At 38.1% G+C, this 25,174-nt stretch overlaps 1 protein-coding gene across 2 annotated transcripts; it reads left to right on the top strand.

Moving 5' to 3' along the window:
* Positions 1–1,674: 1,674 nt before the first annotated feature.
* On the top strand, positions 1,675–16,056 carry LOC105469865 (golgi transport 1B). Of its 2 annotated transcripts, XM_011721404.3 has the most exons (6): positions 1,675–1,834; positions 6,753–6,844; positions 8,270–8,448; positions 12,137–12,218; positions 15,097–15,129; positions 15,527–16,056. In XM_011721404.3, the coding sequence occupies exons 1-5, from the start codon at positions 1,810–1,812 to the stop codon at positions 15,103–15,105; spliced, it is 387 nt and encodes a 128-aa protein (XP_011719706.1). In that variant the 5' UTR covers positions 1,675–1,809; the 3' UTR covers positions 15,106–15,129; positions 15,527–16,056. The 2 variants fall into 2 exon arrangements, with proteins under 2 accessions (XP_011719706.1, XP_011719704.1); XM_011721402.2 differs by lacking the exon at positions 15,097–15,129.
* The last annotated feature ends 9,118 nt before the right edge of the window (positions 16,057–25,174 follow it).

Raw genomic sequence — 25,174 nt, 5'->3', positions numbered from 1 at the left:
TAAATAATAATCATCTAACATTTTATTGAGCACTTGCTTTAAATAATTACAATATAAGCTCAATCTTAAAAGAGAAATTGGTATTCTATAGAAATGCTAGATTTTAAAAGGAGAGAACACAACAAGGTTAGATGTGGGGGGAGGGGAAAATGGTTTGTATTAATGAACTCTAAATATCTATGAATGACTAAAACCTAAGCATGCATATGGACAAGTGGAAAATGGGGCTTGAGAGTAGAAACTTTAAATGCCCCATAATCCTAAAAACACCTCTTCTATCTCTCTAATATGGACACTTTCTAAAACTAAGATGCTCTCCAAAAGTCACTTCTGCAACACCTATCCTTAGACTGCTGACCTTACGCCCTTTCTACACAGAATTCTGAAGCCACCACTAGGCTGGAAAGATAGGCTGACTCTTTTTTGCCTTGCTAAAGAATGTGGAAATAACCACACCATTAAAAGAAGGCTAAATAGGAGAGTAAACCAAGGACTTCTAATTCTTTATACAAACATCTCTTCACGTAATGGAAATGTAACATTCCATCCATAGACTGTAAGGTCCTTTAGCAGGGCTGGAGTTCAATCTCTTCACCTTTGTATCCGCACAGCCCAGCAAAATGCCTTGATATAGTGAGGGCTCAGGTTTGCTAAGGCGGCAGGAGCTGTTTCTACCCTTACGAAAAGACACAGTCTATATATCCAATTTCCCCCCACGATTTTAAATGACTCCTTTGATTATGCCGTTAAAAGACTGCTCCTTCCCAAAATAATGTGATTTGTTAGCAGAAGATATCTCAACATAAAATGTATCCAGAAATTGAACTACAGCGGGTTTGTCACTCAGAAGTATAAGCTAGGCATCCACAAGAAAAATGTTACAAGGTGACAGCCAGTCATCAATGTTGGAGGAAACGCCACTGAGGTACCACAGGCTAAATCCTCTCTCTCCCCGCCACCTGCATTTAGAGGCAATAGTAATTGAATATTATTAACGCCCTTCCTTCCGCTGCTGTGAAGCAGGGGATGGAAGAAGCATCCCCAGTAGTATTTACCAACAAATGGCAGCTGCTAATAAACAGGCTTCGGTGGCCAAGGCTCCTGCATGGAAAAGAGTGGGGAGATCAAAAGACCGGTCAGCAGGCGAACGTGCCCCTAAAGGCCCGAGTTCTCGGAGCAGAGCAGTGATTAACGTTCCGGTTTCTCCTCCGCCAATGTGTGGGCGAAAGGAAGTGACCCGCTACAGACCGGCCTCGCCCTCCAGCAGGAAAGGGAAGAATGAAACAAGAAACGCACACCCTTGACCCTTCAAAGCTGTAACAGTAGTTATCCCAGAGCCTCTCCCCACTGAGGAGCCCAGTCTGACTCTCCGGTGTCTGACTCTCCAGTGTCCGACTCTCCTGTGTCCGACTCTCCGATCTCTGACTCTCGGATCTCCGACTTCAAAGCACCCAGGCCTCGAGCCGATCTTTCTTCTGCTCGGGAGTAAAATCTTCCCGCCACCCAGCTGAGAGCATCCACCCTTCCGGGTCGGTCCGTTAAGCCAATCACAAATAACACCCTTCTCTAATTGGTCAAGGGGTGTGGTCACCATGAGCGTCACCGAACAACATTACGATTTATTGGTTGAGATTGGAAGCAGGTTTCGCCAATAGGAAGCGGTCTTAAAGCGGCAGTGAGGGTGGCTGCGTGTTTCCGGAAGACGTGGCGGCTCTCGCCTGGGCTGTTTCCCGGCTTCATTTCTCCCGACTCAGCTTCCCACCCTGGGCTTTCCGAGGTGCTCTCGCCGCTGTCCCCAACACTGCAGCCATGATCTCCTTAACGGACACGCAGAGTAAGCACCTGCTCCGGGGTCCCCGCCTCGAGCCGTGCACACCCATCACCTGGCTGGGTCTTGCCCCTCCACAGGGTCAATGAATGAAGCTCCGGGTTGGGGGCGGCGGCCTGCGAGACAGAGCTAGGGCTGCTGGGACCCTAAGGGGCTGCCTTGGGGATGCCGGGGCTAGACTTGCAGTGGCGGACCTGACCTGGGAGAAGAGTCTGTGGGGCAGGGTGGGACGCCGTAGCTGGGGAGGGGAGCTTTAGCCGAGTCTGTCTCATTCCAGGGTCGCGATGATCTCCTCATCCCCAGTGAGATAGGCGCTTTGTTCTGGGGGCTCGCCACAAGAGAAAGTTTGCGTGGTGCCCACGGCCCACTCTCGGGATCGTTTATGCGCATGACACACTTCGGGTCCTCTACAAGTCCCTGGCTGGCTGGTTATTTGGGAGGCGGTATTTTAAATGTCACCTACAGTAGGCTCTTTTTGAAAATGTGCTTACGCTTAAATGTGGCATTTTGAATATTCGCTTTTTGCCAGTACTGTAAGCAACCTTTTAGAAATCTCTTGAAACATTCTCACTTTTCTACCTGCTAAAGTTTCAAGCAGTAGAGAAAAGCCACTTTGTGTTCCATTAAAGGATGTATTTCGTTGGTATTGTATATTGTGCTTTGTGGCTTGTTTTGTTATTTTAGCATCACTCTCTGCCTGCCACAGAGTTCTCCAGGCCTATTTCATCTCTAAAGCTAGCATTGATACCGGTTTCCTTTTCTCTCATTATAATATTTCCACTTTCCTACTGCTTTTTGTTAATATTAATAATTTTTGTATTTATGTCTGCCCAAGCTCTATGCCTCATCTTTTGATGGTCGTAAGAGTCCCTTTTTGTCTCACTTTGCTTTATCTGCCACGCCTTTCATTTCATTCCAGTTAACTGAGATTTTCAAGATTTTAAGACTTAAACAGTGTATTGAAGTAAAAAATAGAAGTTTATTTAAAATGCCCTATTTTAAAGTGGAGTCTTCATGTGTAGATTCAAGTCATGGCAGACCAACTTCACAGAGCTTCTAAGGCCTCCTACACACACTGCCACCCCCCAGTCAGACTGTCTTCCCTCCTGAGGCTGGACTGCGGCTGCTCCTTGGGGCCACCTGCCCCAACGTTGCCGCCCACTTTGGTCCATTGACCTGGCCTATTCTGATCAAAGAAAATAAAAATGTAGTCTTAAGCGGGTAGGAATCTGGTGTAATAATAATTACTGGCAATTACATAAAGGTATTTTGTTTCAGTTTACCATGTGCTTTCATGTGAATCGTTATGCATTATTCTTACAAGACCCCTGTAAGGCAAACAGAAGCATGCCCCTTTCATAAGTTAAATGAGGCACAAAAGAAATTCAGTGCATGGTCATAAAAAAAGTGACAGAAACAAAACTTGATCCCAGGTGTGCTGGCTCAGAAACCTTTTGCACTGTACCCCACTATCACCTAAGAAGACTTGATATAAACTTTATTTAAGATCTGAGAATAACCTGTGCATAGAAATTATATTTTTGAAGACTTAATATAGTAATGAGTGCCTGCTTTACATCCTTGCAAAAACAAGAGGGTGGAGTTGGACTGTGGGCATTCTCCCTGAGAAGCATTCTCCTCATTTCATTAAATTTTGTGAGAGCAATGAAACTTTTCTCTTTGCTGTTCACTTGTCACATGTTTTAGGTGAAACAACGGATTGGAACATAAAACGATTAGTGAACCAAATGCATTTTGGATTTCAAATTGTGTTTGTGTGTGAGTGTGTTTAACTGCAGGGATTGGCCATCATTCAAGTGATTTGTCAGGATTATTCTGGGATTTTGGTTTTTAGAGAGAGTGACCAAGCACCGATCAGAGTAGAATAAATGGAAATTCATGATTATTTTAAGGGATTCTAGGACTTTCCTCATCGCCTTCCCACCCGGCCCCAAAAAAAGGCAAGACTTATTCACAGGGACGGAGGAGGGGCATGCTGCCTCTGAATCTTCATTTCATCACGTTGTCTAAAAGTCTAGTGTGAAAATTGCGTTCTCCAGTACAGTTAATGTTCAATTGAATTCTTTCTTGACTTCTGTTTTTCAAAGGACATAGTAAGAAAGACAATGCTGCTTTTAAAAAATTGTGAATAAGATATCAAAATGCTAACAGTGTTTACCATTAGGTAATGCATGTCTTTCCTTAAAAAATTTCCGCAGTATGCTCCTTATGTTAGACAGATTCGTTTTATTAAATTGTTTTTATATTTTTTTAAACTTGTGGGTAGTTTTTTAAACGTGGGAGGAGTGAAGGAAGATAAGTTTTACTTCTGATGGAAAGAAGGCAGCTCTGTGCAGGGCTTTTGATAGCCAGAGGGCTTATGAATGCATAAGGATAGGGAAAAGGGGGATCCTGGAGGTGAGAAAAAGGCATGAGGCCAATTTGAGACTTTTGACCGGTGCGGATCAGGAGCTACTTGGCAATGTCATTGCCAGTGCCAGTTGTGGCAAAGATGTTTTGGGCAATGTCTTCCACTGGACTGTACTGGATAAAGTAGTGGAATATTTTGGTTCCCATGTTGTAGCTGTAGGACGGTTGTCTGTGGAGTGAGAAGACTGGTTGAATGCTGACTCCACAGACTGTTGTACCTGCCTCCATACCACACACACATTTTTGCTGCGTCTGTGATCAAGAACAAGTTAACTTAATACCTCTAGGTCCACGGTTGCACATATGAACCATAGGACTAGTGCTACTTTTAACCTCACAATTTTGTTAAAGAAATTATAAAATTTTTGTATAAACACTTCATGACATGGTAAACCATACTCAGAGATTGTCCTTTTTCACTGCAGTTAATTTTTAATAGTTCTACTTGGCTATGTTAGATAACAAGCTAATATTAAACTTGAATCCCCTAAAAGACGCGCCCTCCAGACGTTCAGTATACTCCAGTGTCTCTGAGTTTCATGTAACCAAACACCTTTAACCTAAAAACTAAACATTCTGTGGGAAGAACTATGGCATTAATGGTTAAGCACATAAGCTTTGGATTCAGAAGACCTTGGTTCAAATGCTTCATTAGAAGTGTGGCTTTGGGCAAGTTAAGTCAACTCTCTAAACTTCATTTTCCTCCATCTTTGAAAAGATGTAATTATACCTGCATTCCAGTAGCACTGGAAGTATTAAGTTATATAAGGTATGCGAAGCACTTCATAAGGCCTAAATCATGGTAAATTCTCAGTACATAGTAGGTGTCTTTCCATATACTTTCCTTTCTAAAAACATCTCACAATGTTTATGTAATCATCAAGGTTATTTGTGAAAAGATAGAAATTAGTCATATTCAACCAACAAAGCTGCCGATGTTTAATCCTAACTACTAAATAGTTACTAATAGAATTTTACTCGCTCTTTTGTCCATATTTTCCCCTATGAAATTACGTCCACTATCCAAACAGCTAATTTGGTAAATTATCTTAAGGCATTTGATCATGAAAGTATCAGCCTCAAATTTTCATAGGAATGTGTGTTGAATATACTTTACTGGTGTATTTATAGACCAGGTACCTGAATTATTTTAGACTAACTTTGGGAACAAAAGATGTCTGGAATGGAAGACACTAGTTATTAGGAAATTGAGCAGGTGGGGAATGTAGAAAAAGCTAAAATTAATGCAAGTTTTCAAATTATCAGAACATTTTATATGACTTAAGATTTTTTAAAGTAGCTGTGACCTAGATTTTAGCTTTCTGGAGCTGAGGCAAAAAGTTAAGCAGTAGATCAGAAATCAGTGATAGGGTATTTTAAATTGTGCTTCTAAAAATACAGTGGCTTCTACTCTGACTCATTTGTATGCAGATTGTGCTTCTAGCTAAACTATGGATTAGTGACTATTTTCTAAAATCAAAACTAAAATGATCAAGGAGGTAACTTAGTGAATTGCGCTTTTTAACATTAATAGAAGAGTACATCTGTCACCTTAGACGTTGAGACTTTTCATATTAAAAACATAAGACCTAGGGAATGCACAGTCAATAAAAGTATTAATTTTATATGCAAGATAAACATAGACTTTAAAGTTTGCACCTCGTCTACCACTATATATTCAGTACCTGGAACAGTTCCTTGCATCTGGCAATTGATCAACATTTCTTTGTTTCTTAATGAAACACTAAAAACCTAGAATATTAATATTAGGTAAAACAGGATTCTTTGAAACTTTGGAGAGGTGATTTTAGGACTGTAGACCAAATATGTAAGTGGATTTGTAGTTTGGGTAAATGTGTAGATAAGTCCATAATAAGTAATCAAGAAATTAAAAGTGACGCCTGACCTTGTGAAAATATGATTTTGAGAAGACTGCTACCGTGATTTTCAAAATATTTCTTGTTGCCATTGTGACAAGCAGTGTGTAATTGACTAAAGGATATTGTGCTGACCTACCGTAACATTTCTAATGGAGTAAAGAAGGAATTAATTTTAAGGAGAGTAAGAAGGAACTGTAGATATCGTGCATATAAATAATAATTATAGAATGTGAAAGGAGATAAGTAATTAAAGGAAATCTATACATTTATGTCTGATGTGAGAGAGCTTCTTAGGAAGAAAAAAACAAATTATATATATACAAAACCAAAGGTTTAGAATCCTGATTTATCTTTTTTTATTATAGCTATGTCTGAGAAATGCTATCTCCCAGATAAGGATTAGAAATTTTCATCATGTTTTAAATTTTGAAATAATTTGCTGATAATTAATTTGTTATAGAGCTAAATAAATGTCATTATGAAGTTAACCTGCAATTTTGAGTACCTGTTTTCGTATATCTGTGAAAGGAAAACTGGAAAGTTTTCTTAGTTTACAGGGATGTTAATGTGAGTTTAATTTTTCTCTGCCCTTAACCATATAACTTATATTGCAGAAATTGGAATGGGATTAACAGGATTTGGAGTGTTTTTCCTGTTCTTTGGAATGATTCTCTTTTTTGACAAAGCACTACTGGCTATTGGAAATGTGAGTTTTTAAATACATATTTTAACTAAATTTATAAGGAAATTTTACCTACGAATGAATTATTACCTGCTATTAAATTTGGGGAAAATAATTCACTATTACTCATAAGTAATTCCTGTTACATTCTCTATTTCCATCAGGAATGAAACCTGTCAGCTTTCTGTTTAAATAAAAGGTAAACACTTAATGAGGTTTTCTAATTCCATAACTACTCTGTTAAGTGTTTGTCATGAGATTTACAATACATTAAATGAAGGCTGCCTCTAAATAGGAGTTCAAAATAGATGACTTGATAGTCTCATGCCTTGGTACATTCACTGAAGTATTTTTACTTTAAACATCCGAGACTTTGCATTTGATTCAGCTGCATAAGATAGATTTTTTTTTACCCTTTTAAAAAATATATCTCTATGTTAATGGTTGACTTGCTTAGAAAGGGATCTATGTTGTTTATTTGGAATGTGTACTATGCTATTCATGTGTGGAGGTTATGATCCGGAAATAAATAATAACCCTTCTAAGGCAGTGAAGACACTGTATATATATATATATATATATATATATATATATGTATACAGACACACGCACACACACATATATATATTTGGGCTTTTAATTGGAAATGGGAAAAGATAAAAGATAGCAAAATTGTTCAAAATTGATGTCTTAATAAATGATAATAGCATTGCTATCCTAGAATATGAAGCTTAACCATTAGGCTTAATCTATATTTGTGTGAAATAGTTTTCACTAAAGAATGTTAATGGAGAGGGCAAGTATTTGGAAAGAAAACCTGGGGAAAGCAAGCTCTTAATATATCATCATTTCTTGTCCACAGAATACATTCAAAATATTTGAAAACACATGGTTGTATTTTTATTTCTGCTGCCACCAGGTATTCTAGAATTTATAAAACTAGAATCTTCTTGGCTTCCCGTTGTTTCTTCTGCTATCAACTTAGCCATGTCAATATTTCTCCCATCCATAGAAACTCCTGTAGCCTATGATGAATATTTCAGAACCAAGAGGAATACCCTTGGGTGACATATTTATGGGCAGCTTTCCTCTTTATGCCTTGCCAACTCATCTGCTTGACTAAGCCCTCCTCATCCAGCTAAAACTAGGAAAACTACTGCAGACACAGATGCCCCTTGGTAACGTCTAATCTTTCTTTGTTTCTCTTTTTCTCCATTTAATCAAGATAGAAGAGGAATGAGACAAGTGGAACAAAACTACAACTTTAACATGCATAACCCCCTCCTTGGTTCTGCTTCTTGGTTGTACATTACAGTTCTGTCTGGCCAGTTGCCCACATGAAACCAAACAAATGTGCTTCTTTTTTTATATTTAGCTTTGATTTTACTTTTAAAATTTATGCAGTGTGTTTAACTACCTTTTCCGTGTTGTATTTTTTTTCTCTTTTAGGTTTTATTTGTAGCCGGCTTGGCTTTTGTAATTGGTTTAGAAAGAACATTCAGATTCTTCTTCCAAAAACATAAAATGAAAGCTACAGGATTTTTTCTGGGTGGTGTATTTGTAGTCCTTATTGGTTGGCCTTTGATAGGCATGATCTTCGAAATTTATGGATTTTTTCTCTTGTTCAGGTAAGGTATATTATTGTCTCTTTCAGTAAACCAGTGCGTCAGATAGTTAGTACAAAAACTCAGATATTTACATCACTTGGAGTAAGATGATGATCATTTCCTTAACTTTATTTAAGTTGAATCTTTTATTATAGTTTTAGATGAAGCAACTATAAAAATGTTTATCAAATGTAAATGATTGCCTAACTAATGGTATAAATTATCTTGTATTGTCAGCACAATAAAGTTCATTTTATTGGCATTTTAAGGCACCATCTTTATCTTTGATATTTTTATCAACTAAATAGTGGTTGGTGCTAGGTAGGTAGGTAGGTAGGTAGATAGATAGATAGATCGAGCCAGCATTTTAGTGTGTAGAATCTTATACTTCGTAGTTACTACTACTTGATCCAAATTTATTTAGCACATATACATATTAGAAGATTGTTTACCAAATACACCACTATGGGAGATGTTGATCAGGTAATATTTTGTAAATGCCAATTAGCAGGTAAGCAATAGTATGTGTATCTATCTATGTGAAAATAACTTTGGCTGGGTGCGGTGGCTCACCCCTGTAATCCCAGCACTTTGGGAGGCCAAGGCAGGTGGATCACCTGAGGTCAGGAGTTCAAGACCAGCCTGGCCAACATGGCAAAACCCCATCTCTACTAAAAATACAAAAATTAGCCAGCTGTGGTGGTGCGTGCCTATAATCCCAGCACTCGGGAGGCTGAGGCAGGAAAATTGCTTGAACCTGGGAGGCGGAAGTTGTAATGAACCAATCACACCACTGCACTCCAGCCTGGGCAACAGAGCGAGACTCCGTCTCAAAAAAAAAAAAAGAAAATACCTTTAAGTAGGGTTGGGCTTAATTATTTATTCCAACAGTGCATATCCTTTGTCTTCTATCTGCCAGGCACTGTATTACCCACAGGAGACATAAAAATAAGTACCAAATCTGCTTTAGAAAATCTCTCATTTCTATTATGGGAAGTAGACTCTAAAAATACCAGTAGGATATAGTCATAATGCCATTATAAATGTATATGCAGAATATTGTAGGAGCATGATTAAATAATTAGTAAATTCAGGGAGAGGTAAGAAATGTTAACTGATAAACTGGGCTTTGAAGAATGGGTAAGAATTTATCCTATAAATGAGAAAGGGAATGACAGTTAACAGAAGGAACAGACAGGGCCATGAAAATACACAGCTTGTTCTGAAAAGAATGAATACTCCTATAGAACAGGAGCATATGATCAGTTGAAGGAGATGGTTGGTAATGAAACTGAAAATGAAGTCTGCAGCCAGGTTGCAAACTTCCTTTGATGACTTATTAAGAAAAGTGTATCTTAACCTGTAACCAAATTTGGGCTGGGGGAGCAGTGTTTGGAGAAGGTTGGGGTAGTGAGGCACAGGTATTTTTAGGCCAGAGGTGATACACAGGGCAGATGTTTTAGGGAGGTTGTTCTGCTACCAGGATAAAGTAGGTATTAAAGAGAAAAACTGAAGTCAGGGGAGCCAGTCAAGAGGCTGTTAATACAATACAGAGTATAGAGTGATAAGATTGGAATCTTGGGGTACTCTTGACATTTTAGGGTGGGCAGAGAAAAAGAAGAAAACACTAGAAGAAACGAGGAAAAGAGGTGGGAGAAGAACTAGGAGTAAAGCTCATAGTGGCTAAGAGAGAAGAGAGTAGAGAAGAGGAGTTTGTGTCAGCAGATGTATCTTGCAGCAGAAAACTTAAGCATCTTAAGAACTAAGAAAATCACTGGCTTTCTTAATTATGTAGGAATTTTAGTAATGAAAGTTAAAAGCCAAAGCTAATCTTTGAGATGAATAAAAAATGGGAAGTCTTAGTATCATTGACAAGCTTGGAGTAATACATAGGTTTTAGGTTTAGAGAGCTTTGTGGTATAAATACTAGTTTTTGTTCTTGGGTTTTGTTGTGTTCTGAGATATTCTGAGCTGGAGATTTAGTGCCAAGGGTCTTTGGCATTGTTTTTCTAGATATTTATAATCCTAAATAATGACATATGAAATCACACATTTTTATGTTTTAAAACAATACTTAAAATAAAAGTGATCTTTTGAATTCATTACTACTGGGAAATAATTGTGATTTTCTTTGAAACACACATGTATACCATCAACATAAATACTTGTCTAACTTAAAAAATTCTACTTTCTGTTTAATTCTTTATTTTGACTTCTGCGGATTCATAACAGAATCTTATTGCTTAATTTCTGAATTCTATTCATGGTAGTATTTTCAAATCCCTATCTAACTCTGTGAAGAAAACAGCTTTTTTTCTGTACTCGTCTTACCACAATCAACACAGAAGACTGCTGTGACCAAATGTGTGGGGGTTTTCCCCATACAGCAATCAAACAATTAGTTGTCTACAACAGACAACAGCTGAGTGTCCTCCCAATGTAGTTCTGACACTGTCTGCATGGAGATAGCTCCAGATCACACAGGTTGAGGGCTCAGTCCCACAACAGTCCTCTACTCCCAGCAATGCCAGCCACAAGCCCCAGGTTGTTTTATTCATGCTTCTGACTGACCAGCTCTAAATTGGGGTTCCCACGATCCCCTGTTTGGATCTGACTAATTTACTAGAGAGGCTCACAGAACTCAAGAAAACACTGATGTTTACTAGTTTATTATAAAGGCATTACAAAGGACACAAATAAAGAGATGCGTAAGGCAAGGAAAGGGGAAAGGGTCGCAGATCCCCCCCACACTCCCCAACCCACCAGCCTCCGAGAACCTCCTTGTGTTCAGCTATTCGGAAGCTCCCTGAAAACTGTCCTTTTGGGTTTTTATGGAGGCTTCATTACTAGGCATGATTGATTAAATTATTGGCCATTGGTGATCAGCTCCACCTTCAGCCCCTCTCCCCTTCGTGGAGGTTAGGAGGTAGGGCTCAAATTTCCAGCCCTCTAATCTTGCCTTGGTCTTTCTGGTGACCAGCCCCCATACTGAAGCTACCTAGGGGCTGCCACCCATTGATCACTCAGATCACTCATTAGTATACAAAAAGACATCACCTTGTAGGGACTCTAAGTATTTTAGGAGTTGTAAGCCAGAAAATGAGGTCAAAGACCAAATATATATTTCACAATATCACAGTACATATTTTAACACCCAGGAAAAGTTTACTTTCTTTGCATTTTTAAAATAAACTATTTCATTCTCTTCCTATACTAAGGTAGCTTAACTAATCTACTGTTAATTTTAAACTGGTTAGAAGCTGTGGAACTTCTGTAGACTTGTGTTTCTACCAAGAAAGAATGAGACATACTGTGAGGATCAGTATCTGGCAGGCAGTCTCTTAGTGTTAACTAAATGTTTTGACTCTTAGTACTTATTTAGTAAATGATAGCTATTATTATTTTCATGGTTCTACACATATGGTCTCAACAGCCCCTTTCTTTTGATCAGTTTCACCCCACACAACTCATAGTTGGAGAAATCTTCAGCAGTTGAGCTAACTCATAATCGAAATTATAGCTAGGCCTCATGTACTTCTCACATTTTTACCAACAATCACAAAATTTTTAATTAAATTTGTAGTTATTTCTAAGTTTGAAGTCCCTCAATTGTTCAGAATTTTAACAGGATACTTTCTTTTTCTTTGGTTAGCAATTATTTTGAAAATAGAAAATGTAAATATTAAGAACCTTTTTTTCCCTCTCCCAGGGGCTTCTTTCCTGTTGTCGTTGGCTTTATTAGAAGAGTGCCAGTCCTTGGATCCCTCCTAAATTTACCTGGAATTAGATCAGTAAGTCATCATATATTTAGCAATATATATTTTAAGCCAACAGAATACGTATTTTATGCTTTTTACTTCTAGAAATTTGAGTAATTGAAACATGGTTAACTGATGAGTTTTGTATTATGATATAGTTACCTCACACAGATCATGAGTACCATGAAGACCAAAAAATGAATATTGCTAAACCTATAAAACATGAAATTTTGTTTTACTATATCCATTTCTAGATCCATATTCTCTTTTTTAATGTTACTCAGATTTGATATGCTATGCTACCTTTCTCTCTGAGAGTTCAGGGCATTTTTTATTTAACTTTTATATAATCTTTAATTTTAGTAGCAATAATGTAAAAAGGAAACCATTATTTCCTGCAAATATTTTCTTTCTCCACCAAGTAGCCTAGATTAAGACAGTTAAATAAGGCCGGGTGTGGGGGCTGACACCCTGCACTTTGGGAGGCTGAGGTGGGTGAATTGCTTGAACCTAGGAATTCGAGACCAGCCTGGGCAACATGGTGAAACCCCATCTCTACCCCCGAAAATACAAAAATTAGCTGGGTGTGATGGTATGCGCCTGTTGTCCCAGCTACTCGAGAGACTGAGGTAGGAGGATTGGCTTGGGCCTAGGAGGTCAAGGCTGCAGTGACCCATGATTGTGCCACTGCACTTCAGCCTGGGTGGGTGACAGAGTAAGACCCTGTCTCAAAAAAAAAAAAAAAGAGTTGAATAAAGCAGTATTATACTGGGATTCAGATGGAAAGAGTCTATTGCCAGCTCTGTTTACAGTTTGAACAAGCTTGTCAAATTTGTTTTCCAGTGTGTGCCTTGGTTTCCATCTTGATAAAATAAAAGGAATCAAATCAGACAAAGAGAACATTTGCAAAATTAACAAATAGAGTTTCTTCCTTTTATTCAATATTCATTCAACAAATGTTTCATACTAAACTGCTACCTTGAAGGTAGTAACATCTTTTGGTGGAGTCTTAGAAGGCCATTCAGAATTCAGCTTATTTTTTGCCACCTTAGGAAAAGCTTTCCTGACTCCCTGTGGCTGGCTCGGGGTGTGCTTCCATAACATTCCTGTGCACACCTCTGTTATAGCATTTACCTCTGTTTTTTTCTTTGTTTTTGTTTTTGTTTTTCTTAGAGACAGGGTCTCACTATGTTGCCCAGACTGTTCTCAAACTCTTGGGCTCAAGCAATCCCCCATCTCAGCCTCCCAAAGTGCTGTGTGAGCCGCTATATAGGTGTGAGCCACTATGTGCAGCCTTACCTCTCATTTAATTGTCAAAAAAAAAAAAAAAAGCCTTCAGGCCATGCATGGTTGTTCACTCCTGTAATTCCAGCACTTTGGGAGGCCAAGGTGGAAGGATTGCTTGAAACAGGAGATCAAGGCTGCAATAAGCTATGATCACACCACCGCACTCTAGCCTGGGCAATAGAGCAAAACTTTGTCTCGAACAAAAAAGAAAAAAGAAAGGAAAGGAGAAAGGGAGGCACTTCCATGTAAAACTACAGTCCTTGAGGGCAGAGACAGATTGTATTTTAGTCATTGTTCTATCCCCAGTGACTAGCATAGTATCTGGCCTATAATGGAAACTCAAAATATTTTCTGCTAAGCAAGTGAGCGAAGGATGGCATTTTGTTGACCTTAGGGAACTTGCTCAATTTCAAGACAACACTAGATGACTGTTTCTTAGCCTACCTCCTCAGTTTCAAAACTAAACCAAAATCCTTAATTTCTAAAAGAATCTAGATGATCTAGAATTCAGCTGAGTTGGCTACAATCCTTTTGGCTCTAGGTCCGACCCATATCAGAAGTATTCATATCCTTCTTTGAATTGGTTTCATAGGTCCAACTCTGTCCTAAATAAGTAGGATAAAGTAGCTTTAAAGACCACAAGTTCCAATTAGGTTCCAGGGAAGTTAATCAACTTTCTAAAGTTGTTCACAGATTTTTATAGATGTTTCTAGAGAGAAAGTTCATAGCATTTATTGAATTCTCAAAGAGCTAAAGAATGGCTTACCTATGGAAAAATAAGTACCACTATAAGCCTAATCCTATTTCCATCCCCAGGGTAATTTTAGGATCAGAACCTTACAGCCAAGACAACCTAAATATTTCAAGTTACCTTTGGGGAGAGATTGTTGTGCTTTCTCTCCACTTAAATTTACCTTAACATTCTAATAAATCCGTGTATTCTTCGAGAGCAACTTTTAGTTTCAGTTGCCAGTCACCTGTTTGTGATAATATAACAAAACGTTGGAATGTAGGCTTATAGGGGTATACTCTGATTTCATTTGCATTAATCTGCAAATGCATACAGTAGTGAATGTTACTTATACCTAAAATGGCTTTTGAATGTACTGAAACTTCTAGTTACAGAGTCATAATCATTATTTGTGCCCTTAATTTAAGGATTCTTAAGAATTTGCATAAATGGACACCCAATACAATAGAAAATGTTTCTTATCATTATTCATCATGATAAGTATTTATGTAAAAATGTGAATTGTGAAATAAAATAAATGATCAGGTGATTGCTAGAATTTGGTAGTATAACCACCTGGGTTATATAACTTTTAATGTCTCTACCAGTTATATACAATATCAGTCTTTACATCACCATCTGGAATGTTAAAAAAAACAAACAAACCCAACTGCTTTATGTTTGGGGTGTAGTAACCAAAGTAAATAACCACTTACAGTAATGTGTGTTAAAATTTATATTCAATAATTATAAATTTATGCTTACATCATTAAATCTATCTTTAATGTCATTACCACTTTCAATCCAACGTCCAGAATACACATTTAAAGTATTTTTAGTCAATAACTGTTGTTAACTATTGAACTTAATGGAGTTAAATCTGTTTGTTCAAAGACTACATAGGCCCCGAAGAGATCCACAGTAATGGTCAGTTGAAATATCTTATTGGGTTCATTAATGCATGAATGGCTGACATTTCAGTTTTTTTATGTTTTTATTTTTTATTTTTTGTTAAGCTGGCAGTGTTATCTTCATCTTATACAATTTCTTTATTCATTGTGTTGCATTTTTCATGTTGCACCCTTGAACTCATATGTATAACATGTCATGCAAAAAACAACTTTTAGAAAAAAAAATGTTATACACATTTATGTATCAGAAGATGATGGTGAGTAGTACTGGATTAGCCATTGTCAGTCATACCTTAAATTTCCACAACTCTTCTTGTAAGGCTGGGTTTTTAAAATCAACATTTTAAATATTGATATAATGTTTTGTAATGTTCCGGACTTTCTTTAATTATCTGTTTTTCTTCTCCTTACAGTTTGTAGATAAAGTTGGAGAAAGCAACAATATGGTATAACAACAAGTGAATTTGAAGACTCATTTAAAATATTGTGTTATTTATAAAGTCATTTGAAGAATATTCAGCACAAAATTAAATTACATGAAATAGCTTGTAATGTTCTTTACAGGAGTTCAAAACGTATAGCCTACAAAGTACCAGCAGCAAAATAGCAAAGAAGCAATGAAAACAGGCTTCTACTCAAGTGAACTAAGAAGTCAGCAAGCAAACTGAGAGAGATGAAATCCATGTTACGATGCTTATGAAACTCTTGAAGGCTATTTGTATTGTTTTTCCACAATGTGCGAAACTCAGCTATCCTTAGAGAACTGTGGTGCCTGTTTCTTTTCTTTTTCTTTTGAAAGCTCAGGAGCATCCATAGGCATTTGCTTTTTAGAAATGTCCACTGCAATGGCAAAAATATTTCCAGTTGCACTGTATCTCTGGAAGTGATGCATGAATTCAATTGGATTATGTCATTTTAATGTATTAAAACCAAGGAAACCCCATTTTTGATGTATGGATTACTTTTTTTTTTTTTTTTTGTAAACATGGTTAAAATAAAACTTTTGTGGTTCTTCTGAATCTTAATATTTCAAAGCCAGGTGAAAATCTGAACTAGATATTCTTTGTTGGAATATTCAAAGGTCATTCTTTACTAACCTTTAGTTCCCAAATTATAACTGACTAAGTTTGGTCAGCAACATACTCTAGAAATTCTCATACTTCTTGGGAGTCTGCCCTCCTAAGTATCTGTTTATATCATTCATTACATGTAAGTATTTAACAAAAAAGCATTCTTGACCATGAATGAAGTAGTTTCTTTCGTGGCTTGTCTCATTGAATAGTCTTGTTGAAGATACTAAATGATGCAAACCAAATGGATTTTTTCCATGTCATGATGTAATTTTTCTTTCTTTTTTTTAATTTTAGCAGTGGCTTATTATTTTGTTTTTCATAAATTAAAATAACTTTTGATAATGTTTACTTTAAGACATTAACATGTTGCCGGGCGCGGTGGCTCAAGCCTGTAATCCCAGCACTTTGGGAGGCCGAGATGGGCGGATCACAAGGTCAGGAGATCGAGACCATCCTGGCTAACCTGGTGAAACCCCGTCTCTACTAAAAAAAATACAAAAAACTAGCCGGGCGAGGTGGCGGGCGCCTGTAGTCCCAGCTACTCGGGAGGCTGAGGCAGGAGAATGGCGTGAACCCGGGAGGCGGAGCTTGCAGTGAGCTGAGATCGGGCCACTGCACTCCAGCCTGGGCGGCAGAGCAAGACTCTGTCTCAAAAAAAAAAAAAAAAAAGACATTAACATGTTAAAAGGTTAAACTTAGGCTATTTTTAAAGGGCTATTCATTTAATCAGTTTTCCCTTATTTTCAGCTTTTTCCTTTTAAGCATGACATATCCTTCATATGATCACTCGAGTTAATTACAAAATACATGAGTTCACATGCTAAAGGTATTTCACTGTAATTAAACTGGCTATAGTTTCTTAAGAACATGACACTAAAAAAAAAAATGTGTTCTTTTTTCCACCATTGCTGATTATTAGACAGTAGGAAATAGCTGTTTTCTTTAGTTTTACAAGATGTGACAGCTTTAGTGATAAATGTAGGGAAACATTTCAACAGCGATAGTACTATTTGTTTTACCACTGATTGCACTGTTTCCTTTTTTTAACAGTTGCAAAGCTTTTTAATGCATAAAAGTATAATTGAAATGTGTGGTATTTATTTACAAACATGTCTACGAAAATAGATTACAGCTTATTTTATTTGTAGTTAAATCTCTTGATACACAGAGAACTCCCAGTCTTGCTCATCTAAATAAGGAAAGACTTTGGTGTATAGTGTAATGGTTTAGTCTTGAGGATTACTGACATTTTTGGTACTTGGATTTGACTTAATGATATGTCTGTGAAAATGCGGTAATGACAAATGGAGACTCCTACCTCAATAGTTAATGGAATAATAAGAGCCTACTGTTGTGTCTAATGTTCTTCAAAAAAGTAATATCCTCACTTGGAGAGTGTCAAATACATACTTTGAGGATTGACTTATATAAGGTGCCCTGTAGAACTCTGTTACACATATTTTCGACCCATATTATTTACAATGTCTTGATAATTCTACCTTTTTAGAGCAAGAATAGTATCTGCTAATGTAAGGGACATCTGTATTTAACTCCTTTGTAGACATGAATTTCTATCAAAATGTTCTTTGCACTGTAACAGAGATTCTTTTTTTCAACAATCTTAATTCAAAAGCATTAGTAGACTTGAAAGGGTTTGATAATCTCCCAGTCCTTAGTAAGATTGAGAGGCTGGAGCAGTTTTCAGTTTTAAATGAGTCTGCGGTTAATATCAAATGTGAGTTTGGGACTGCCTGGCAACACTTATATTTCTTATTCAGAACCCTTGATGAGACTATTTTTAAACATACTAGTCTTCTGATAGAAAGCACTATACATCCTATTGTTTCTTTCTTTCCAAAATCAGCCTTCTGTCTGTAACAAAAATGTACTTTATAGAGATGGAGGAAAAGGTCTAATACTACATAGCCTTAAGTGTTTCTGTCATTGTTAAGTGTATTTTCTGTAACAGAAACATATTTGGAATGTTTTTCTTTTCCCCTTATAAATTGTAATTCCTGAAATACTGCTGCTTTAAAAAGTCTCACTGTCAGATTATATTATCTAACAATTGAATATTGTAAATATACTTGTCTTACCTCTCAATAAAAGGGTACTTTTCTATTAATTGGTCGTCAAGTATATCTGTGTTATGAAGTTCTAAAAGCTAGTTTAGCACTGTGAAATAACCTCATTTTTAAAAAATTAACCTTATATGCAATTTTTTCTTATTTATCAAGTGATCTTCACATCTTTCATTTCCAAATTGTTGAAATGTACTAATGAATACAAATAGACTTCAAGTAAGCACAAACATTCTTAATTTTGAAAACTGTAAAATAAAAGAAAGTCACTTAACCTTGGGCAATATGCTACTTTTTAAAAATCAGACTCTTAAGTTTGTATATTATGTTATTCAATAGACATTTTCTGAGTACCCCTTGAATGCTAAAAGTCCTGTGTTGAATGTGGGAGACTGAGAACAAGATGTGCCATCTGCTCATTAATTGTTTACAATGTTAACATTGCTCATAAATTCTTAGCCGTGTTTCCAAACAACTTGTCCTGACTTATACTGCAAACAAATGGTGGTAGAAGAATTTGTGGTCTAAACACCCCAACCTCTTATTTTTCTCCCAGTCAAGAGTTGCTAAAACTATTCAACCTTCAGCTGTGTTTCTTTGTGGCGGGGGGTAGAGAATTGTTTTTAATGTAGGCCTAGGGATTTAAAACTGTCACTGTTATTTGGGTTATCCAGAAGCCTGCCACAGAATTTGTATTGCCACAGGCAGTTGGGACAGTTTTCTGAAAGCTGCTATGATTGCTACCATTAATTGCAAAATTTTAAAAGTGGTCAGGGAATTTAGAAATTAGAGGATAATTTTTCTCAGAATGGAAAAGATCTTAAGTCTTTGTCACCTAAATAAGACCACAACACCTGCAATGTTTTGAGTGTAAATTTTATTAAGGCCGAAAAAAACCACTGGCCAAGTCTACCACTTAAAATACCCAGTAAATTTTTGTTGAATTCACAAATTAAGCTGCAAATCCAGACTATTGTTGGGTGAACAGGAGGTCTTGAATTTGTTGTTAAATATCCAGCGTATCTCTCTAATCTTGACCTGGGCCAAAAGGCCCCAACCTCCGTTCTTCTGTTACCTGTATCCATGTAGGAGATTGGACACCAGCAGCATGCCCAAAATTCTTCATTGACTAATGTGTATCCATGACCTTCGCTTTACTCAGTTCTCAAGGCCTGATTAAAATGTCACTGCTATTATATCTTTCCTGACCAGTTAGGCCCAAACAGCTGCTCCTTCCTTGTCCTCTGATATAACTTTCCACTTGCTTTGTATTGATTTGGTTACGGAAAAGATTCTTGAGGTTCGAAATCTCCTCTTACATTTGTATCTCCAGTACATGTTGGTTTAATGAGTGAAAGTTCATTCTGCCAACTTTTCTGTGCTGGCCCCACTGATCACTTCTGTTTGTTTGTTTGTTTGTTTGTTTTAAGATGGAGTCTTGCTTTTGTCGCCCAGGCTGGAGTGCAGTGGCATGATCTTGGCTCACTGCAGCCTCCACCTCCTGGGTTCAAGCAATTCTCCTGCCTCAGCCTCCCGAGTAGCTGGGATTACATACGCCCGCCGCCACACCTGGCTAATTTTTGTATTTTTAGTAGAGACGGGGTTTTGCCATGTTAGCCAGGCTGGTCTGAAACTCCTGTCCTTGTGATCTGTACACCTTTGCCTCCCAAAGTGCTGGGCTGGGATTACAGGCTTGAGCCACCGCACCCAGACTGATCACTTCTAATCTATTGAAATCAGCCTCTATCAGCCATAAAATTGAATCTAATGATCCGGCCCCCGCAGAAGTACCTTTCTGCTTCACATTCCTTAGGACTTTACTGTACCCAGTAGCTCGTCGATGGAGAGAGGGATCATAGATGAAAGAAAGGCCATGCCTACAGATTGGCTGCCCTTCTTCACTAGAAAAGGGAGGCTGCTGGGGAAACCAGAAGCTACTCCTGAAGTTTTGAGGCTGGTGTGAATCACTGATTCTCAGTTTTCCTCTCTTTCCAATATGAAATGAAAAGTTTCTTGGGAGTTTTTTGTCGTTGGAGCTGGTATTATGAAGTAGAATTATCCCAAAGAGAAAATGAAATGTATTCCTTAAGTGACGAAAGCCAGAAATAATACCCTATGACAAGAGGGATCACTTGTATGATAGTTTACATATATGAAATAATGCTGATAATAATGGGTAATTGAATCCCTGAAGAAGACTATTCTGATGTGATGTGATCCTGTGAGGTGACTCTGAGTTCTGTGGCGGTATAACGACCAGTCTTGGTGCTAAAACACTAACTCTACCATTTAGTGTCAAGTCAAACTCTCTGAGTATGCTCCTAAGTGAAACTCAGGATCTACCGCATGAATTTGGTATGAAAATTGAATGTAACAATGGATGTCAGAGGGCTTTCTCAAATTTAAAGTGTTATGAATATAACATGTGTTATTGTCCTGAGAGTGTTTCTGGCCCAGTGATACAGATTAGAAGTAGGACAACTGACCATTCCGTCTTCCTTTTAATGATCACACCTGGCAACACCCAGTATTCAACCTAATTCACATTACAGGAGTATGGGATCATTCTTCACATTTCTGAGCTACCAATGTTTATAAGGCTCAACATTTCCAAAAAGCTATCATTATTAGTGTTTTGTTGTTTGCATCTTGATCCAAGACCTTTTTGCTATATTTGTCCTCTGTCTTTGTGCTGCTCCTACATAATATACACAATTAGCAGCCATGTCTTATGAATTATCCTGTAGTAATGGTGGCTGTATATTAATTCATATTCACCATTCTGTCATTTTGGAAATGAATGGTAAAACATTTTAATCCAGAAGATAGTATGAAATTGGTGAACTTGAGTCTTCCCTGCTTCACTTTTATCTACCCCCAACTCCCTAAATAGTACTTATCTTAACTCTCCTCAGAAAACCAATATCTTCATATTTTCTCCTTCCTCTCCCTATCTGTAGTTCTGGAGAAAGGATCTGAAATAGTCTGTAAACAAAGAACTGCAATATTATCCGTTTCAGGGTGTGAGTTCATTGCGAATCAAAGCCTTAAGTAAAAGAGAGCCTGGGTTAAAACTTTGGCCAATTGCCGGGCGCGGTGGCTCACGCCTGTAATCCCAGCACTTTGGGAGGCCGAGACGGGCGGATCACGAGATCAGCAGATCGAGACCATCCTGGCTAACAAGGTGAAACCCCGTCTCTACTAAAAGAAATACAAAAAATTAGCCGGGTGTGGTGGAGGGCACCTGTAGTCCCAGCTACTCGGGAGGCTGAGGCAGGAGAATGGCGTGAACCCAGGACGCGGAGCTTGCAGTGAGCTGAGATCCCGCCACTGCACTCCAGCCTGGGTGACAGAGCGAGACTCCGTCTCAAAAAAAAAGAAAAAAAAAACTTTGGCCAATTAATGGGAAGTTTTATTTTGGATAGCAAGCCTTCTTAATGCCCCTAAAGCCCCTCTTAAAACTGGTAACCCTTTGGGGAAATGACTTCTTTCATCTGATTATGAGACGACTGGCCTAAGGGACTGAATAGAAGCCCCATCGAAGATTGAACTCATATCTTTATTCATGCTATCCAACCCAAATTCTCTCTATTCTGTCATCAAAAAGTAATTTAGGCATTTTGTATCATAATAGCCATATTGTTCAGATAACCTTATCCAAGATAGCAGCTGTTTTCCTTGTGAACACAATAATCACTGACCTTGAAAGAATGTCATTTAAACAGTGACAGGTGATCGTTTGTTATATAGGGTCTGGGTACTCTACAGTCAACTACGAGAATCCAGGTAACAGTGCCAAATTCAAAACAGTCTTCATTGAATGTGCCTTTAAAAAAGGCTTAAAAGACCATTTGTTCAACATCTACTGCCTGGTCATACTGTCAGGAGAATAAAATTCAACGGCTTTACCTATCTTGGTTTTTTTCTTGTTGTTTGTTTTGTTTTGTTTTATACCAAATATTTTAACTTAACCCATGTCTGGTTTTGGACCTGTAAAAACCTTAAAAGCTTTGTGACTTAAAAAAACATTCTACTGGGGTTCAGTGCCCTTTGGAAATCCTTGTAGAAGTAATACATTCTAGCATGTTACTCTTGATAAGACTGCAATATTGATAATATGTCAAAACCATTCCCTTCTTTTGTGCACATTAAACTGAAAATGGCAGCTTTGACGTAAGACATCTGCTTGTGAATTCATTAGCTAAACTATTACCAGCAAAGCACATTTATTTATTTCTTCTTAAAATTGTAAGTTCAAAACACATTTTATTGGTGATTCACTTTCCTGCTCCTCTTCCCAAAACCTTTGTGTTTTGGGTACGGAAAGGCATTTTACTTATTTTTCAGGTAACCTAGTAATCAGGTTTCACGTGTGACTATTTAAAATATAAACACAGCGTATTTCACTTCTTTTATTGCTCTTTTTTGAAGGAAATTGCCACAATCCTTAGAAATGAAAATCCTAAAATCTCACATTTGAAGCATTATTAAAATAGCATCCAGGGCCGGGTGCGGTGGCTCAAGCCTGTAACCACAGCACTTTGGGAGGCCGAGACGGGCGGATCACGAGGTCAGGAGATCGAGACCATCCTGGCTAACATGGTGAAACTCCGTCTCCACTAAAAAATACAAAAAACTAGCCGGGCGAGGTGGCGGGCACCTGTAGTCCCAGCTACTCGGGAGGCTGAAGCAGGAGAATGGCGTAAACCCGGGAGGCGGAGCTTGCAGTGAGCTGAGATCCGGCCACTGTACTCCAGCCTGGGCGACAGAGCGAGACTCCGTCTCAAAAAAAATAAAAAATAAAAACAAACAAACAAACAAACAAAAAAATAGCATCCAGATAACCTTTTAGTCAGTTTTTATCTTTCTCCTCTCCTACGACAGTGGAAATAGAACATTACACTAATGCCTCTAGTTTTTTCCTGCTTTACTTTTTTCCTTGAAGACAGTAAAGAGTTCTCAAATTTCTACTCACATACTACTTTCTATATTCCATTCTCATTTAGTAACCAAATCTCAGTTTTCCTGTCTGCATATGACTGTCAAGTCTAAATATCGGCGCCCAAACTCCAATCTCTTTTCCAAGTATTTGCAGGTAGATAGCATCAGCCCTTTAAACTTCAATCCCAAATGAAACTTACCAGTTCTCTCCTCAGAGTCCCTGCTATTTCTGTGTCTAGCCATTCTTCCAGCCACACAAACTCTGAGGTTTAGTTTTCGGCACTTCTTATACTCCTAAATCTGAGTTACTCAAAATGTCCAAGGGCCAATAGCATCTATCACCATCAGCTGGGAGTTTATTAGAAACGTAGAATTTGGGGCTCCACTCCAGGTCTACTGAATTAGAATCTGCATTTTAACAAATTCCCAGGTGATTCCCATGCACACTAATACATGAAAACCACTGCCCTGACTGAGAAGGAATTGCTATGACCTAAATGTTTGTGTCCTACCAAAATTCATATGTTAAAATTCTAAACCTCAATGTGATGGTAGGGCCTTTGCAAGATGACTAGGTCATAAGGGTGGAGCCCTCATAAACGGGATCAATGTCCTTATAAAAGCATTCCAAGTAGTTTGCTTTCCCCTCCCACTCATGTAAGAACACAGCAGAGAAGACAACAGGCTGCAGCCCAGAAAAGGGCCCCCCCCCCCAGAACCCAACCGTGCTGGCTGGACTTTGATCTTGGACTTCCTTGAGTAAGGAATTTCCATTGTTTATAAGCTACCCAGTTTGTTGTATTTTGCCATAGCAGCCTGAATGGACTAAGCGACCATCTCTTTCTTTCATGGTAACTTAGTATGTGGTGGATACTCAGGTCCTTGTTCCACATCTGTCTGTGTATACAGATCTTTTAACTGAATATTGATACACTTTGAATCCTCTTGCCTTCTAAGAATTTCCTTTTGCTATTATCTTCCCTTTCTTCTACATCATGAATTTCTCCTTCCCTACTGATCATCCCCATCAACATACATGTCTTACAAATGGTTTCTTAGTTGTCACATCAACAGAAACCAACAAACTGATTTGGGCAAAACAAAGATTTTATCAAAAGGACACTGCAGCTGGAGCACTGGATGCTGGAACTTGCCACTAGCACTGTAGCTAAGACTACTCCAGAAACTCAATCTTACTACAACCCCCACTTCACCCGAGCACTTCTTCCATCCCGGCATGAGATTCTCCATCTGAGCATGCTCGTCTGATTGGTGAAGCCCATGTCACATGCCCACATTCTCCCTGATAGGGAGGCGAGAAAAGTGACTATCTGGCATTTTCAGTTTGTACAATAGAAGAAATACTCTGCCTCCCAACAAGATTCCTAATTTCACAATTCGTAATTCAGGTAATTTTAGGAATTGCCTAGAAATGAGAGGTTTCAGATGTTACCTTAAGCCCAAAAAGTATAACAAATCTTCTATCTTATCTTTAAAAAAGAAAAAAAAAAAGATTTCACAGGCCAAGGGTGCCTATAATCCCAGAGGTTTGGGAGGCTGAAGTGGGAGGACTACTTGAGGCCAGGAGTTTCAGCCCAGCCTGAGCAACATAGTGAGACCTTGTCTTTAAAATAACAATGACAATAATAATAACAGTAAAAAAATATTTCTCATTTTTTCCTTTCCCTCTTTCGTGACATCTCTTAAAGAGATTGTTTTTTCTTGGCTTTGATTTATCATATCTTATTCACTATTCAACCGACTCCAGTCTTGCTTCTATCCTCAAAACCATCATATTCCAAATCCAGTGGGTATTTCTTGGAGCTCATGTTGCTTGACCTCCCAATACTACTGGATCTTCACTTGGCTTCCATGGCATCAGGGTCCCCTGGAATTTCTTTCTTTCTGACTCTACCTCAACCTCCTTTTCTGGCTCTTCCTCTGCTCATTCTCTGTGCGTTTGTTT

This window comes from Macaca nemestrina, chromosome 10 (assembly GCF_043159975.1).
Source record: "Macaca nemestrina isolate mMacNem1 chromosome 10, mMacNem.hap1, whole genome shotgun sequence".
Taxonomy (NCBI): domain Eukaryota; kingdom Metazoa; phylum Chordata; class Mammalia; order Primates; family Cercopithecidae; genus Macaca; species Macaca nemestrina.
The sequence above is the reverse complement of the archived record's forward strand: the minus strand, read 5'-3'. Positions and strand labels throughout refer to the sequence as shown.

Bases quoted from the DNA above. Each gene is read 5' to 3' on its own strand.
- LOC105469865 (XM_011721402.2), top strand. From the start codon at position 1,810: ATGATCTCCTTAACGGACACGCAGA. The intron at 1,835-6,752 runs GTAAGCACCTGC...CTTATATTGCAG, and splicing joins CTCCTTAACGGACACGCAGA to AAATTGGAATGGGATTAACA. The intron at 6,845-8,269 runs GTGAGTTTTTAA...TTTCTCTTTTAG, and splicing joins CACTACTGGCTATTGGAAAT to GTTTTATTTGTAGCCGGCTT.